At 49.3% G+C, this 17,838-nt stretch overlaps 5 protein-coding genes across 5 annotated transcripts; 2 read left to right on the plus strand and 3 right to left on the minus strand.

Moving 5' to 3' along the window:
* Window positions 1–2,067: 2,067 nt before the first annotated feature.
* ACHE_40187A (L-rhamnonate dehydratase) lies at window positions 2,068–3,496 on the minus strand (the record flags this gene model as incomplete). Its single annotated transcript, XM_043278358.1, has 3 exons — window positions 2,068–3,035; window positions 3,114–3,336; window positions 3,404–3,496. 3 exons carry the CDS (start codon window positions 3,494–3,496, stop codon window positions 2,068–2,070), a joined length of 1,284 nt encoding a protein of 427 aa, XP_043136145.1.
* Window positions 3,497–4,098: 602 nt separating this feature from the next.
* On the plus strand, window positions 4,099–6,689 carry ACHE_40188S (putative C6 transcription factor; the record flags this gene model as incomplete). Its single annotated transcript, XM_043278359.1, has 5 exons — window positions 4,099–4,247; window positions 4,303–4,337; window positions 4,398–4,514; window positions 4,576–5,842; window positions 5,897–6,689. 5 exons carry the CDS (start codon window positions 4,099–4,101, stop codon window positions 6,687–6,689), a joined length of 2,361 nt encoding a protein of 786 aa, XP_043136146.1.
* A 361-nt stretch (window positions 6,690–7,050) lies between these two features.
* Window positions 7,051–9,475, minus strand: SPS1 (putative Ste20-like serine/threonine protein kinase; the record flags this gene model as incomplete). The annotated part of the gene is made up of 4 exons (XM_043278360.1): window positions 7,051–8,888; window positions 8,938–9,254; window positions 9,328–9,358; window positions 9,424–9,475. The coding sequence occupies 4 exons, from the start codon at window positions 9,473–9,475 to the stop codon at window positions 7,051–7,053; spliced, it is 2,238 nt and encodes a 745-aa protein (XP_043136147.1).
* A 972-nt stretch (window positions 9,476–10,447) lies between these two features.
* On the minus strand, window positions 10,448–12,079 carry ACHE_40190A (DNA-protein crosslink repair co-factor UBX5; the record flags this gene model as incomplete). Its single annotated transcript, XM_043278361.1, has 2 exons — window positions 10,448–11,538; window positions 11,596–12,079. 2 exons carry the CDS (start codon window positions 12,077–12,079, stop codon window positions 10,448–10,450), a joined length of 1,575 nt encoding a protein of 524 aa, XP_043136148.1.
* A 3,453-nt stretch (window positions 12,080–15,532) lies between these two features.
* On the plus strand, window positions 15,533–17,569 carry ACHE_40191S (uncharacterized protein; the record flags this gene model as incomplete). The annotated part of the gene is made up of 1 exon (XM_043278362.1): window positions 15,533–17,569. One exon carries the CDS (start codon window positions 15,533–15,535, stop codon window positions 17,567–17,569), a length of 2,037 nt encoding a protein of 678 aa, XP_043136149.1.
* Between the last annotated feature and the right edge of the window lie 269 nt (window positions 17,570–17,838).

Below are 17,838 nucleotides of genomic sequence, written 5' to 3' on the forward strand. Positions count from 1 at the left end.
TGTTGTTTCCCTTGATATACCACATCTCTCACAGGTTGCATCCTCCTGAACCTGGATCTGATGTAGGTGTGCTCCTATAGCCGCATGTCCCAACTTCAGTTGAAAATAGCGGCTTGCTAGGTGCTTGGAGGCCATTGCCGCTGCAGGGTCAAGCCGCCAGTTCTTCTGTGGCCTGTATATTCGTTGACCTTGTTGGGACCGCTGTCCAAGCTCCTTAGTGAGCCATCTTTGCCTTTGTGCTGTAATGGCCTCTGTTCAGGCTTTACAGGCCAGAAAGATCTCTCTTCGGCCTTTTCCTGGAGGCTTATTGGCTGCCTGCTTTGCCGCCTGGTCGGCTCTCTCATTCCCTTCTACTCCTGCGTGTCCTGGAACCCATTGGATAGTGGGTTGATGGCCTCTGGCATATAGTCTCTTGGCTATAGCATGTGCTTGGATCACTAATGCTTGACCTGGCCCTGGCTGGGTGTGTCGCAGCCTTGCAATGGCCGCTTGGGAGTCCAGCAAGATAGTGACTGGTCTTTGATCTCCCACTTACTCTGCTAACTGGAGTGCTCGAACCGCTCCAAGAAGCTCTGCATCAAAGACCTCCTATCCCTTACCTAATGGGATCCCCTTGGTCTTCCAGGCTCCTCCCTGGTTCTTGCCATGCAATTCCTGCTCCACATCTACCATTTTCTAATCTTGAGCCGTCTGACCAAATTGCCAGTCCAGGAGAGAGAGATTGCGCCGCTGTTAGGGCCTCTGGACCTGGTAGCACCTCTATTCGACCTGAGAACTGGTTACTGGTCGTCTGTATTGTGCCCTCAAAGCCCTCGGATGGGTCTGCTAATAGGATATTGGCTAATTGTCGGGCTAGATGTTGTCCCAGGAACCATGGGCCCCGGTTGCTGCTGTCGGCCCATTGTCGGTTTCCTGGGGTCTGTTCCCCGGGCTGGGCGTGCTGATCTCCTTCTCGGAAGCTCACTGGGAGGACCTTTTTAGCCGGGTGGTTTTCCGGTAAACTGAGCAGCCGGGTAGTATATCTCAACTGTCGGGCCTCCAATAGGGCCTCTGCCGGTGCCAGGCCTGCTTCACGAACCAGTGGCCCTACGGGAGTGGCTTTCAACATGCCAGTAATGACTCGGGCCTGTCGATTGATCATCAGTTGTATGCCTGCTAACTGATCCTTCTGGCCCTGCCACCAGAGCTCTGCTCCATATAGGGCTACTGACTGCACCGCTACCACTTGAACCTGGCGAGCTAGTCCTGGGGCGAGTCCATGACTCTGGCATAGGCGTTATACCCGGTTTTCCGCGGCCCGTGCCTTGCGCATACAGGTCTGATAGTGGACCTTGAAATTCAGGCCAGAACCAAGCCAGATACCAAGCCATCGGGTTGCCTCCAGGTTGAAGGGCACACAGTAGCCATCTACTTCCACTCGTGCTTGTTGGATCTGCTCTTTCAGTTCCCGGCCGCGCTTGTGGGTAAGCAGGACTGCTTCTGTTTTCCCTGCATCAAACTGGACCACATTGTCATGCCCCCATTCAATAGCCACCTTGGCTGCTTTCCGCAGTTTGTCACAGACCTCTTTGACGGAGTGTCCTGAGGCAAGCAGAGCTATATCATCTGCAAAAGAAAGGGACTGGACGCCCATTACACTCCTCTCAACCATATCAAACACGCCGCTGAGGTAGATAGTGAAGAGAATGGGCGACACTGGTGAGCGTTGTGGCACCCCTGAATTAATTGGGTGTGCTTGGCACTGCGTGTTGTCGATTTGCAGTTGAACCCATCGGTCAGTTAGGAAAGATTGCACCCATCGGGTCAGATCCCCATCTAGGCTGAATTCGATCAGCCGGCTCACCAGTCGGCTTTGATTGACATAATCAAATGCTCCTTTCACATCCAGGAATAGTGCTCCCACAAGCTGCTGGACTTTCCAGGCTATGAAAGAATATGAATATGAAACTCAAATTGCATGTAGAACGTATGTTACTGTAACGTACAGGGGTGAATAGCTATAGCAAGGAATAACAAGACAGTAGATATATCTATAGAGCTCAAAGTATAATATCGTAAGCGCAGAATCTAATTTCCATTGCCGTTGGCATTCTGTTCATCAGCTGGCGGCGCCAGACTCTTCTGCGGAGTTGGTGTCAGAATCGAAGCAGCAGGAATTAACGGAGCTGCCGGATTAAGCTCGAGACCGAATCCAGGCTTGTCCAAGATGGAGACATCAAGGAAGCCGTTGCTGGGAATGGGTTCGTTCACGAACAGGTTTCCAAAGACAGGTTCGACACTCCGTCCATCAGCCGAGTTGGCCAGGTATTCCTGGAATGGAGTATTGGGCTGAGAAACCACAAAGTGGTACGAGTAAGGCCCCGATGCATGAGGAACGACGGGAAGATCATAAGCAGCGGCGAGAGCAGAAACCTTAAGAAGCTCTGTCATACCACCCACCCACATGACATCAGGCTGGAGGATGTCGAGGTTGCGGCCTTCGACCAGTTTCCGGAAGCCGTAGCGCGAGAACTCGTGTTCGCCAGTAGTGAACTTGACGGTAGGATGGGCGCGCTTGAGCAGGGCGTGGCCATCGAAATCGTCTGGAGTGAGACACTCCTCCCACCAGTCAATGTTGATGCCTTCTTTTTCGCATCGCTTGACGAGCTCGATGGTATAGGGCACATTCAGGGACATGTAGCAGTCCACGCGCAGCGGGAAGTCAGGTCCAACGCTCTCTCGTTGCTTGCGGAGGTAGTCAATGTTCTTCAACAGTCCTTCTGTTCCCTCATCGGGGCCATGAGGCAGGGCCACCTTGGCCCCGGAGAAGCCCATGTCTTTGGCTGCTGCAGGTTGTGGGCCAGTGCAGTAAAAGTCGAGTCTCGAACGAGTAGCACCGCCGATGAGCTTGTATACAGGCTCATTACGGATCTTTCCTAAGAGATCCCAGATGGCCAGGTCGATCACTGAGATGACTGCCACCGGGAGGCCCTTGCGGCCGTAGAACATGGAACCACGGTACATTTTTTCGAAGAGATCGTTCGTGTCTCGAGGGTCTATATACATTTAAGCAGAATTAGCTTGGATTTAGTCTTGCCTTTGACGCATAACCAGTGGGATCGGATTATTCGCACCTGCGCCGAGCAAGAACCGCTCAAAGTGCTGTTGGACCAGCCAGCATGCCGGAGGGCCACCGAATCCCGTCGCAAACCCCTTGGTTCCATCGGTGGCTTCCACTTCCACACAGAAGGAGCCCAAAACATTGATTCCCCAGGATGTTCTCGAGCCACGATATTGCGCCCATCGCGTCATAGGGGTAGAAATGTTGCTGTCGATTAGCCAATGGCCGCCTTTAACCTAGACATGGCGAATTGGTACTTAGCGGAAGTTCCTGAATAGCGTTCAATTGCACAATTGAGCTTACATTATGGTAATCGCCGCCAGATCCAACTCCATCAATAAGGAATGTCCGCACTTCCTTGATGCGGGGGAAAGAAGAAGCAGCTGTAGAGCCCATGGTGAGAATGTTGTAGCTAAAGTCAAGAACAGCCGACGTTAGGAGAGACAAAACCGAAGAGAATAACTCCACTATTTGCGAAAATGGATGACACTGGTCTTATTTGAAGCCGGAATCATTGCGCGAATATCCTCGGATAGGATGCAGCTCGGGGTATTGCTCCCCCGAGATCAACGAATAACCATTTTCCCGAGATGTATCCTGTACCGGCGTTGTCCATGGCAGTAGAAAGAACAATTTCAGGTATATTCACACTTCGATCCCAAAATCATCATGAACGGCAAGATCATTAATGATCAAGTAATATCTGCCATTTCCCTGTACCAGGTGATAATACATGATATGGGGATGCCAAGACCTGATTTGCGGGGGTTGGTGCTTGGCTCCGTTTTCATGCCTCAGGCACCATAGTACCCGCCATAATCGCCATCTCGTTTTCCTTTATCCAATTCTTCCTTACTCTGTAAAATAGCTGGATCCTTCTTGCCAATATGTCTGCCTTTCAAGTTGAATGATTCGTCAGACGTGTATCCACACGCATCATGCCATACTATCCCTCTTTGGAGCAGCTTATCCTCTACCCCCGATCTCGCTAGAACACCATGCCGAACGCGAGAGCTTCTGTCCAAAACTCCGGCGATCAGGATCTGAGTGCAGATGAGCTCTGGTCTGGTGCGGAGAGCGAGACGAATAACCGTCCTGCTCGGAATGGTTCAAATGGGCTGAAACGAAAGCGTCCGCTTATTGTGTCGTATGTCGCTACCTCGATGATTACTCGCAGATCACGAATCTGACGTAGCTATCAGATGCGAGCTGTGCAAGCTGAGAAAAGTCAAATGCGGTATGCATTCTGTATTGGGACTGCTGGCTACTGCATATCTAATCTGGGTCAACCATCTAGATCGAGCACAGCCTAGCTGTGGCTGGTGTACTCGCAATGGTCAATTGTGCGAATACAAAGAGAGAAAGAAACCTGGCCTCCGGGCAGGGTATGGAAAGGAGCTAGAACAGCGGCTGGGTATGTTCTTGCCTCGTTGTGGACAAAGCCACTCCGTTTCAGTCTAATCTTGGACGAACAGACAGGTTGGAAAAGACCATTCAGTCTCAAGGCCGTCTTATTGAAACACACATTCTTCAAAATCCACGGTTGCTCCCTGATCTGCCTCAAGCTGGCTCTTTCCCCTATAGTTCCCCTTCGGAGCCTTCTGCTGCCCACAACCCAAGCCCGCGCAATGACTTGTTCAAAGAGCCGTCTTCTGTGCCGGCTCATCCTTCTCAAGATACCCCAATCCTCGGCCAGCATGACTACACGGACAATGATTCATCATTGAATGTGCCGGTAAATTTGTTCTCAAATCAAGCGCGTTCTTTCGCAGATCCCGAACTAGAACTTCCACCATACGACTTGCTGTATGCACTGGTTGATCTCTACTTTGAGCACGTCAATCCATGGTGCCCGATCCTTCATCGCCGAACGACCTTGGACAACTTCTTTGGACTATCGCCGCTAGCCGAAGAAGACCGCATGGTCCTCTATGCTATAGTTGCAACAACACTCCGATTCTCTACAGACGCTCGCCTCAACGAACAAAACAGGAAGCAGTACCATGACTCGTCCAAACAAAAGGTACTTCTCTATGGTCTGGAGAACTCGTCCGTCAAGGCACTTCAGGCTCTGGTAATCTTAGCTCTTGACTTAGTTGGCTCATCTAATGGTCCTCCTGGATGGAAACTTCTCGCTCTCATAACTCGGTCCGTCGTTCAACTGGGCCTGGCGGTTGAGCCCAAGTCTCGTCTTGTCTCCCCTGTTTACCCTTCTATATATACCCTGAGAGCAGTGGTTCTTCCGGAACCGGATTCATGGATCGAAGAGGAAGGAAGACGCCGACTGTTTTGGATGGTATATCTTTTGGATCGATACTCCACTATAGCAACGGCTTTTGATTTTGCCTTGGATGACAAGGATATCGACCGCAAGCTTCCGTGCAAGGACGAATATTTTGTCAAGAATCAGCCGGTGGAAACGAGATGGTTCCGCCATTTTAACAACCGAACCGACTATATGAATCGTGCGGAGAATGTCGGATTTTTGGGCCTCTATGTCGAGATACTAGGCATTCTCTCCCGTATTCATCGCTTCTTAAAACGACCCGTGGATATCGGGTCATTGTCCGATGTTGAAGAGTGGCAAGCAACATATCGAAAGCTTGACAGTGAGTTAACATCATGGGAGTTCAATCTCCCTGCCGAATATGCATATGAGAACTCGTCTCGACTCTTCAGCGGATCAAAGCATGCTCGGGCTCTACAATGTGACTGGGTGCAACTCCATGCCGCATACCAAACGTAAGCTCTTTTGGCTACCAACTCTTCGAAACGTACACTAAAATCTTTTTACAGAGCCGTGATCCGCCTCCATTCATCCGCCGCCTACCCAACAACCCGCTCCCCAATCTTCACCCCATCATACAGCGCCAGTCAACGATGTCTCCTAGCAGTCGACAACATCCTTTCCGTAACCCGCCTAGTAGTCAACAACAAACTCCTCGACAAACTCGGCCCCCCATTCGCCTTCACTCTCTGGGTCTCAGCCCGCCTCCTGCTCGTTCACGGCTCCACCATCGCGCACACAGTCAGCCCCGATTTCACCTTCTTTGTCGACACGCTTGCCCAAATGGGCATGCACTGGAAGGTAGCAGAGCGTTACAGTTCGATCCTACACCGCGTACTAGACGAGTACGGCGAGTACCAGCAATCCGGCGCAATGGATAGTGAACGCGCCACTCCATCTACGGTGAAGATACTAGCAGATATGCGTCGCTGCGCGTTCGATCTGGATTTCCTCATTTCGCGACAACCGCGCTCGTCGCCCGCTAGTAGCAGCCAACCACCTATGTCATCAGCCGCCGGGCCCTTGCGGAATCTCGCGCCAAATGAGCTGGAATATCTAGACGTCTTTGGTTTCTTTAATGTACCCCGTGTACCTCCCACGCGGGCTCTGGATATAGCCAGTCTCGACGTTGAGGGAACAGGAAGCAATAACCCATCACCTATGCATGGGTTAACTGGGGGAGCGACGGATCCTGCAGATGCAGTCGTGGATGGTCATTCATCTAACATGAATGATCTTAATATCACGAATTATCTTATTCCGACTCCCGAGACTGATTGGTTATTCCGGCAGACGAGATGATGCGATGCACCCAACACGTGACAGCGCGAACTCGCTTTCAAGCACTCACCAAGATAGTGGATTCATAGCATTTACGACAGTGAAGGTCTACCATGTACATTAGAATTTTCAATCAAGACATAGCATTGATTATCCGTCTATTCTACCGTTGGTCCCATAACAAATCTTTTCATTCATGAATCAAACAAATTGCAACACATTTTGAATAGAAAGAGAAACACATATCTAACCTCTGATGCTTCAATGATGCAAATCCCATACCCAATCGATGAAATAAACATAGTATCAACGCCACAACCACCAAGGGAAAAGGAAAGCTCAAAAAATAGAGCGATGCAATGAGATAACCAGGTGATATGGTTTAGCGCTTACCAGGACTCGGCTCTTCATCAGCCGGTTCGATCCTGACAAGGACTTCTTCGAGAAATCCTTCTAGGAAGGACGAGACATCCGCACCCATTCCAATCGGAGCCTCCTGATCCAAGCGTTCGATCCTGGTGAACATCCCGGATATATCACTTACGAGTGACTCGATCATATCGTGTGCATATTCACGCCGCTCGTGGAGGTCGATCACCTCGCTGCTCCGCTCGTTTCCGACGTTCCGTCGAAGGCGCTCCATCCGGCGGGAACGACGGCGTATAGCTGCCTTGAGCGCAGGTACGAGGACACTATTCAGTGCCGTGATTTCGTTTGATGATGATGACGGTCTGTTGGCTTCATGTGAGCTGGCACCAGGTCCTCCGCGAGGGTTGGCATTATTGAAAGTCGTGGGGAATTGCGGATTGCGTGTCGGCGTCAGCGGCTGTTGCTGCGGCTGCGATGGCCTGTTCATCTCGTGTGAACTGGCTCTAGCTCCTCCGCGAAGGTAGTTGGCGTTGTTGAAAGTGGACGTCGTAGGAGACTTTGGCGATTGCGGATTACGCGTTGGTGTCTGTGGCTGCGAAGGCGGCTGCGACGGTGGCGACCTGTGTTTGGGGGTTGGTGGAGGGCGGACATGGGATTGAGCAAATGCTGGCTGCTGGGGACGTACTTCTGGGGCTGGCATGAAGCCCTGGCTGGGAATCTTAGGAGACTTATGTGGGGGCGGTGATGGGATGTGTCCTTGACGCGGAGATGGTTTGACAGGTTGTGCTAGAGGTTGTTGGGAGAGCGGCTCGGTTGACTCTACCTTCAGTTCTCGGGAAGGTAATCGGACATCCGTGGGGCGGTCCAGCTGAAGGAACCCTAAGTCTTGTACCAATGATTGCTGTAGTTCCCTGTCGTACTCGCTCGTGCCAGGGCTTTCCTTCTGTGGAAATACAGTGGGCCCTTGAAGGTGTGTAGGCGTTTGAGGCACGTTCTGTATGGGTATCGGCTTTACGGGAGATGGTGGAAGAGGCACTTTTGTGGGAGATGGGTTCGGAATGGCTTGGAAACTGCCCCTTTGCGGCGACATCGGCTGAGGACCGCTGGGTTTTCTATGTGGTGCTGCCAGTTGAGGACCGCTAGGAATCCTTTGGTCCCTTTGAGGTTGGTCACTCAAATCCCACTCCATATGTCCTTGGTTCCGGGTGTTGGTATCTGCATCTTTCATCGGCTTCAGACCAGCTCCGCGTACCCCTGGGCGGACGGTACCAAAGTCCCAAAGATCATCGTCTTCCACTTCTTGCCGAGCTGCCTGCTGAGTTGGTGCGTCGTGGAAGGACTGATAACTCAAGTCAGGCGTCTGCGCCTCGCCATTATCCTTGTTCTTCTCATTTGCCTTTTCGATTTGCCAGCGCTCATGGCGTTCGATCAGCTCAGTTAGATAGGTCGTCCTTTTCGCACGCTTAATGAATGGATGCTCAAGCAATTCTCTGGCCGATGGTCGTTCTCTAGGATCACGCCGCAAGCAGAGTTCGACAAAGTTCTTAAAATACCTGCTGAACTCGTCTCCTTGTAGTGTCGGCGGGTGGTTCTTGGGAATCAAGAACAAGACCTTCATAGGGTGGATGTCAGAGTACGGAGGTTCCCCACAAGCCAGTTCAATTGCCGTGATTCCCAGAGACCAGATGTCGGCCTTGTAGTCATAACCAGATTGCTTGATAACTTCCGGGGCCATCCAAAAGGGCGTACCAACGAACGTATTCTTTTTCGTCATGGTTGCTGATAACTGTCCAGAGACGCCAAAGTCTGCCAATTTTACCTGACCATCTGCAGTTAAAAGGATGTTTGCGGCTTTGGCTGTTAGCTTACGTGCGCAATAATGAGAAGCTTGCACAAATACCTTTGATGTCCCTATGCAGTTTTTGATCATTGTGCAGGTATTCCAAGCCACGAAGCAGCTCTCTGAGAATGATCATGATGTAGTCCTCCGATATTTTCCCGGGACGCAACAAATCTGAGCAACTACCACCAGAGCAAAACTCCATGACGATCCACAAATGAGATCCCTTCAAGAACGAACCATAGTATCTCGTGACATGGGGGGAGTTGAGTTCAGAGAGAATCGCAATTTCTGAGATAATATCCTCGACGTCGTCTTCGGCATCTTCGACATCGACGACTTTGATCGCAACGGGCTTGCCAGACCGGTTATCGACACTAGTGTATACACGTCGCGTCAACATTGATCCCAACACAATAAACGCAGAGCACGTGTTCAGTCATGACATACCCTTTGTAAACTCGCCCAAAGCTTCCACCACCTGGACAGCCATAAGTTTAGTGATCCCGGTCTGTATTATCGATTTCGCACTGTTCGATTACACACCAATGCAGCTCTGCTTCGTATAGATAGTTTCAGGATCCACTGGTCCTTCCATGATTGCTGTTTCAAGTCACGAAAGTGAAAGTGATTGATCATTAACCTAGGTCGACACTCGACAGCATTAGTCCTGCAGAAGGTGACTAAAACAGCCTGTACGAAGTACGTGCACAGCGATGTGATAAAGATGCAACGTGAAATATAGGCGAATATCCACTGAACGACTTCGCCAAACAAGGAGATACTCACCAAGTTGACGCGATACGGATAAATATAGACCGAGAGCGCCGCCGATAACTAGATCAAGCAACGCAGAGAGTAAAAAGACATAAAGATAGGTCAGATCGCATCAATTGACTATAGCTTCCCAAGAACTGATATCAGTACAAAAGCTCCGAGGGAAGTTCGTTGCTGCCCTGGCGTGCTCCACTTACTTATTGTTTATCGGGCTGGTGGGATCGGGTGCTGCAAGCCATCAATCAACAACAAAACAATGCCCTGATGCGCAAGTCAATCGGGAAGATTCGCAGCCAGTGAGATCGGGAAAAGCAATGCTCTGAGATCGGTGTCTCTGAGGGCTATTCAGGGACCAAAACAGGTTCTGGCAGCAATGCACGCAATTGTTTCCCTTGCGTTTATCTTGGAAGATCGAAGCAGGCGCCGGGACAACCGTGGGGTTTATTCTGCCGAGCGGTCGGTGGGATCTCCGCACCAGTCAGTTCCACTATGCCCGATCTGGTAAACAGCAGTGTACATACATACTACGTAGTAGGGATTCATGATAATACATTTGAATTAAGATCGTAGTTCATATCAACCATCTAGCCCTTCATACACGCTGAATCAGATCACTGAGGATCGGTACATGATCTATGTATACATGATCTTGGTAAGAATGTAGGGAAGTCGTCCAGCCCTGTACTCTGAAGAGGGCAAATAAAGCGACATGGTCCCAGACCTGTCTAAATACCTGGTATCTCCAAGTCCAATGCAGACCTAATTGGTATGAGACCTCATTAGAAGTGCACTCTTAATCTTCGTGATATCCGATCATAACTGTTCCGTTCTTCAACCCAGCATCTGCGACACTCTCGTCAAGCTGGTTGATCAGGTTGCGACCCATAGCATTGAGCTCGAATGTGACACCCTTTTTGTCCTCTAGAGGAGGATCAGCCTTCAGCCATTCATAGATACGTCGTACAGGATCGGACAGGGCAAAGCGCCGAATCACTCTTCCAGATGGGTGTCGGAATTGTATACGGGTGGTTGTCGTTGGGTCAGCGGGAGGCTCTGTATGTGGCTGGTCTGCTGGAATCGATACGAATAACGAAGTCTCGGGATCGAGTTCCTCCTCCTTCACTCCACCCATGCTGATGTCCTCCGCTTCAGGAACTTTGCCCTTGCCTTTAACATCTTCGACACTGCGGGTCAACTCATCAGGATCCTCCAATTTGGGGGCTTGAGTTGCTCCTTCGCCCAAACTATTCCTCATTGCCATTTCCAACATCTCTTCTTCCGTCATAGCATCGACAGTCTTCTCCTTCTTTTCGGGCTTCCGCTTTGCCACAGGATTCCGCACATTGACCTTCAAACTGTATCGATCAAGGAACTCGTGAAGTTGAATCAGAAAATCGGCTGGCTTGACCACGGGTGGTCCCGATGACAGCACCTTCATCTGTTCACCGGTACGAGGGTCAACAATAGCAATATGGGGGTAGTTGTCGCCGACATCGTGCGCCTGGAAATAATATTGCAGATACGGCGTTGCACGAGGGTCGTCTTTGGAATATTGCAGAAAGATAAAGTGCTCTTTGATCGTTTCCTGGACAGTCGGATCTTTCCACAGATCTCTGTTGAGGACCTGACAGTCGAAAATTGACGAATCTTGAATGTTGATCAATATCCACTTTTCGTTATCGCGGCCTTCCTCACGAGCTGCGTCCCACGGGAGCCTCGACATGATCTCAAACGGCGGGCGGTACATTTCAGCGAGCATGCTCGACTTATTCGACGTTTCTGAAGCGCCTCCGGTAGCTGCTGCAAGCCTCTCACGATTGGCCTGATCGGAATCTTCGACCCAGATGGACGAGGTGTCGCGTTGGTTGAAGATGCCAGGTCGGTCTAAAACACACGCAAAGTCAGTAACCTAGAGCAAGAAAGTGGGAAGCAGAAACTTACTGCTCCGTTGACCACGAGACCGCATTCGGGCCAATATACTAGCCTGCATGTCATCATCGAAATCATCCTCTGGTCCCACCAAGGTTTCTGTCGTGCGCGCCATCGGAGCCCGCACATCGTCTTCTCCTCTTGCACCTCCACCACCTCCTCCACCGTATATTTCTTCCTGTAGACGTCGTGCCATAGCCTCATCATCTTCAAAGGCCGCTGCTGGTGCTGGCCGGCCCCGAGGCGCTGACCGCGTTTCGTCAACGGTGACATCGTCGTCGGAGTCGATGTGAACGACCCCAGATTCGTCTTGGCGGCCAGAAGCTCTTTGAGGCCCGGACATTGAAGGCTCGTCTGTTAAAGGCGCACCTCCGTTTTCGAAGTAAAGCGACACACCCTGCTCGATGTTGAAATCGGCCAGTTGCAAGTACTGGCTTGCCAACTCCGGGCTGGAGCCGGTGATCTCAGTAAACTGAGCCACCACGTCGTCATTCATGGCGTGCCCTGTGTTGGGTACTCTAGACAATGGTAGGAGAGCGTGAAGGTAATGTCCTGTGGTGAGGGGAATGTAGATGATTATATTGATCACCGCCAAGATTGAGGCGAAATCGGATGAGGCAAACAAGATGTGGACTGAAGATATCACCGCTCTTCGTAGGAGGGCAATTAGCGAAAACTCAAGACAGCTTCAGCGACAGGCAAACTGCTCGCGGAATGAAGACAAATGAGTATCAGAACAAATTCAAAGGATTGGCTCCAACAATCATCTGCCAAAACCGGTGACGCACTTTGCCCACTAAGATAATCCGATCCGATCCCTTGTGATCTGTGACCGATAGTTAACGTTAACTACTACCGTATCTTACATAAATTACATACAATACGTTCACCGACAGCGACCTGAAGCGCAGTTCATCAATTACACGTGACCTAACTTATTGGGCCTGATGAAAGTAACGATGGATTAATAGTCGGTCCGATTACTGAAAGCGGCCTGATTACTGAAAACGGAAGAATCCTTGTACATAAATAGGGACACCATGGCCATACGTTTTAGATGGCCAAGCACTCATTCTATTGTCAAGGTGTCTATAGATTCCAATATCACACTCTTTGTTATATAGCCTCGTATTGTCCGGATTATCGACTCCCCGATTCCCCGATCCTGAGCTACCGCTCGTTTCATTGGTTATGAGCCCGGGCTTGCCATACTGACGTCTTAACAAGCGCTTTGGCACCCTGGGGGTACTATATTCGCTTAACATCGAGTATAGACCGATCGATTAATCTTGACTACGAGCCTTACCCTCGATATTCTTCCCACGAGATTACCGGCCAATAATCCGCTCGGCGAAGCTTATTGAGTTGTGAGAACGTTATTATGGCTGGAGTACCCAAGGAAGCGATGAATACACCTCTTCCTCCAGATGGGAGGAAACCAGTGAAGGAGAATGGTATCAAGATATACCAGTTCTCTATTGAGAGATTGAATGAGGAGAACGCTCGATACTGGTTCCATGCGATGGAAAAGCAGTTGAAGGTCCAATTCTGCTGGCAGACAATCCAATATTATTATGAGGTTGGGAGCTCCAGATATGGATCGATCATTAGTGAAGATATGGATTGGTTTAAAATCGATTTGAAGGCCGATTCAATCATTGAGCAGGGGCTCATGCCAGCAACGATCTTGGAAGTCAAGGACCAACCGAATGCAGGGTCAAAATGGGACTGCCTGAAAGAAATGTTCTTGAAGTCATCAAACACCAAGAAGGCTATGAAGTTGATGAAGATGGCCAATTGGACTTGGGATCAATCAAAGCTGAATGAGAAGGAAGCATTCCGCGAAATCGACCAATTGGGGGAAGAATTCATCGACATGAATGGCAGTGAGATGATCAGTATCAAAGAACTGATTGTGTTGTGGTATTTGCGAGGATTAGGCAGCCAATATGCCACGTTGAGAGACACTGTGATGAGCTCGAACGCCACTTTGGACAAGGGATATGTCCTAAGCCGAGTTGAAGACCTTATGCAGATGAAAGGAGGATCTGCAGGTGAAAAAGGATCTCGAGCTTACAAAGATGGTAAGCAAAAGAAGAAAAATGGATCAAAATGTTATGTCTGCGGGAAGGCAGGGCATTTCGCGAGGGAATGCCAGAACAAGCATGAGAGTGATGACGATGAGGATCATCAAAAACCCAAAGATCGACGAGGAGGTCGACAAGGTAAAGTGAACAGGCAGAAAGGCAGATTTGCTGGAGCACAAAGCAGCAACGATGAAACCAACCAAGATGAGATGGATGAATTCAGCTCATATGCGACTGAGAGATCAGAAATGGGTCGATTCACAAGTGAAAAAGCAAACCGAGCAAACAGCAGCAATCCATCAGTATGGTGTTTTGACAGCGGAGCCACGAGCATGTCAACTGGCAACAAGGATATTTTTGAAAGATTGGACTGGAAAAGCCGCGGAACTCTGACTGTTGCAGATGGAATTCAAATACCTATTAAGGGAAGAGGAATAGTCAGATTCAGCCTGCCAAATGGGTCAACAGTCCGATTGAGTAACGTCATATATGTACCTGGTTTGGCGGAGAACCTGTTGTCACTGGAAGCGCTCCATGTTGCTGGATTTGAGTCGAGGGGCTCGAACAGAGGTTATACAATACTGAAGGATGGTAAGATAATTGCCAAAGGACGACGAATAGGGCGATCAACCTACCTGGATAGAGTGACACATGCAAACGCTCTGTATGTGAAGCCAGAGCAAGCAAGAAAGTGCGCAGAATCCATTGCAAAGCCAGATGAGAAATCAGTGATCCAACTGCTCAGTGGACGAGTTGCTAGAGCTGGAGCTGAAGACGAAGTTGATCAACGCCGGCAAATCATCCATCAACGGCTTGGACATCCTGGAAAGAGACGTTTTAACAGCTGTGTTGAAGCCTTGGATATGGATCAATTGAAAATTGGTAAACGAGAAACGCTGCTAGAAGATGATTGCGAGATATGCATCAAAGCGAAGCAGGTGAAGAACCAGAGCCATGTTCCAGTTCCTAGAGCGAAGAGACCACTCCAAAGGGTATATATGGACTTCTGGGGTCCATACGATGAAAGCATTGGTGATGAGCGATATTACCTTTCCCTGATAGATGATTGCACGCGGCATTCATGGGTCTTTATCAAGAAAAATCGGTTATCTAGCTCAGTGCAGAACACGCTCGAAGTATGGCTGCGCCAGGTTGAGCGAGAAGCTGGCAAGATGTTATTGGTCATACGTGCTGATAATGCGAAAGAGTTTCTAGCATTGGAATCATGGGGCCTGTTGAGAGGCATCCAACTTGAATTCATTGAGGCTTACACCCCCCCGCAAAACGGTGTTGCGGAACGATTCAACCGATATATCTTGGAAATCACGAGAGCTCTGTTATTTGATTCAGGCGTCAGCAAAGGATACTGGAAATACGCAGTAGTGACTGCGAATTACTTACGGAATCGAACAACATTTGTCAAAGGAAGTGACAATAAGACGCCATTTGAGCTATGGTATGGGCATAAACCAGATCTAGCCCACTTGCGAGTTTGGGGCTGTCGGGTACTTTACCACCACAAGTCAGATGATAAGCTTGAGAGTCGTGTCATGGAAGGAACCTTCCTATTGTATGGGAAGAGTGATAAACAGTACCATGTACTGCCAAAGGGAGCCAGTGATATACGGCTGGTAACCAATCCGACTTTCCGAGAGCGAGAATGTGGTTATTTGACTGAGGTGGTGCACGCCAATGTGGGTGATATGCCGTCGACCAATATGCCAGAGCCGACAATTATCAATAACGAGAAACCGCCTGGGAATCCACAGATCGGAGTATCAAGTGGCCCTGGCAAACAACAAACAGAGCCTGTTAACGATTATGTAAATCCGCAAGGGGAGCCAGGCATATTAGCGGATAACATGGAAGATAATCAACGAGACGCTCCCAATACCCATTCAGAAGAGGCAGAATCACCACCACAACCATCCACGCGTGAGGTGGATGATAGTATGAATGAAGAAAGGCTGCAACCGGAATCCACGACTGAGGTGGATGATTCACAAGGTGTGAATGAATCATCATTGGAAGGGGAGAATGATTCTCCCGAGAACAGAGATGGTTTGGTGAATGAGCTTGAATCATCTAACAGAGAAGGTTCAGTGAATAAGCATCAAACTGAGCGCCGTTCTGCTCGAACACACCAACCATCAAACGCGCTGATAGAGAGCCGTGAAAGTGAGGAAATATATAGCCGCAAGCGCAAAGCTGAAGGGGAGCAGGATGATGATCGTCCAGCTCAGCGCATGCGGGCTCAATTGGCAAGGCTTGCGATAGCTACTGAGTTGCTGATTGGTGACCGAGAATATGAGGTTGCGCATAAAGCGCGTGAGAAAGCAGGCATACGAATACCGAAATCGTACAGCGAAGCTATCAACGATCCGATATATGGTGCAAAATGGAAAGAGGCTATTCATAAGGAGCTGAGCACCCTGATGAGCTTTGGAACCTGGAAAGTTATACCCCGGAAGCAAGCTGATGGGAATATATCAACCTGCAGATGGGTGTTTGATGTCAAACTAGGCTTGGACGGCCGGATCGATAGGTTTAAGGCCAGGCTAGTTGCCAGGGGAAACGAGCAATCGGATGATGATTTTGATGAGACCTTTGCGCCGGTATTTCGACTTGATAGCCTGCGGATCTTGTGTGCAATTGCAGCCAGATATGGGCTCATTGCACATGTGATGGACGCATTAAGTGCTTTCGCTGGATCCAGACTTGACAAGCCGAACTGTATGGAGATTCCAGAAGGTCTTCAGGATTTCGACCCAGACGCCAAAGAGGGCATGGTTCTGAAACTGTTGATGTCTCTATATGGACTACGTCAGTCTGCATACCTGTGGCATCGAAAAATCAGTCGATTTTTGAAGAGTATTGGTTTTGATCCCATCACTGCGGATCCCAGTATTTTCATCAATAAGCGGGGACTGATTATTGCGCTGTATGTGGACGATATAGTTATATTCGGCAGGGGTGAGGGCGAAATTGACGCGGTAAAAAGGAAACTGAAGGAATTCCATCCAATGACTGATGGTGGATTAGTCAAGAAATTGCTTGGAATTCGCTTCATGTGGAGGAGAGATGGTTCCATTCGCCTAGACCAGGAATCATATGCACGTCAGATTCTTGAGGAGTTTGGCATGGGCGATTGCAATCCTGCATACGTACCAATTAGCCCTAGTGTGAAGTTGAATTCGGAGGATACACCACAATTGGGACGGAGCGAGCACAAGTTATTTCGGAGATTGATTGGACGATTGATATTCATGGTAGTCGCTACCAGGCCCGATATCGCCTTTGCGGTCAATCAATTGTCTCAATATCTCGCTGAACCGCGCCGAATCCATCTTGGAGCCGCCAAGCATATACTTCGATACGTCAAATCAACTATGGCTCATGGATTGACGTTCAGTGCGAAGGGGAGAGAAGGATTAACTGTGTATGCAGATTCTGCATATGCTAATTCAGCAAAGAGCCGGTCAACAACAGGTTTCATACTGATGATTGATGACGCACCAATTACCTGGACAAGCCGGAAACAGTCAGTTACTGCGCAGAGTACGACTGAGGCCGAGTATATGGCAGTTTCAGAGGCTGCTAAACAAGTAATTTGGACACGCCACTTCCTATACGCTATAGGAAAGGCATCCATTTATGGCAGCACACCTACCACCATATATGAAGATAACCGGGGAGCTATCAATCTAGCTGACAATCCGATTGATCACCCAAAGACCAAGCATATCGCAGTGCGCTACCATGCCATACGGGACCATATAGGCAATGGTGAAGTCCGCCTTGAGCATCTACCCACAGATCAAATGATTGCTGATGCTCTAACAAAGGCAAGCCATCGTGATGCTCATAAACGATTTATTAAGAGATTGAGCATGATTTAAAGGGGAGAACTTGGAAAGTTTCAACACAAATGGAAGTGGAAGTATGCGTCCAACCGCTGCTTATCAGATTGCCAGATTGTTATTTGATTGATTTGTTGTACACGCAGCGATTGTACGAAGGGGAGTGATGAAAGTAACGATGGATTAATAGTCGGTCCGATTACTGAAAGCGGCCTGATTACTGAAAACGGAAGAATCCTTGTACATAAATAGGGACACCATGGCCATACGTTTTAGATGGCCAAGCACTCATTCTATTGTCAAGGTGT

Source organism: Aspergillus chevalieri, chromosome 4 (genome assembly GCF_016861735.1).
Source record: "Aspergillus chevalieri M1 DNA, chromosome 4, nearly complete sequence".
In the NCBI taxonomy this organism is placed as follows: Eukaryota; Fungi; Ascomycota; class Eurotiomycetes; order Eurotiales; family Aspergillaceae; genus Aspergillus; species Aspergillus chevalieri.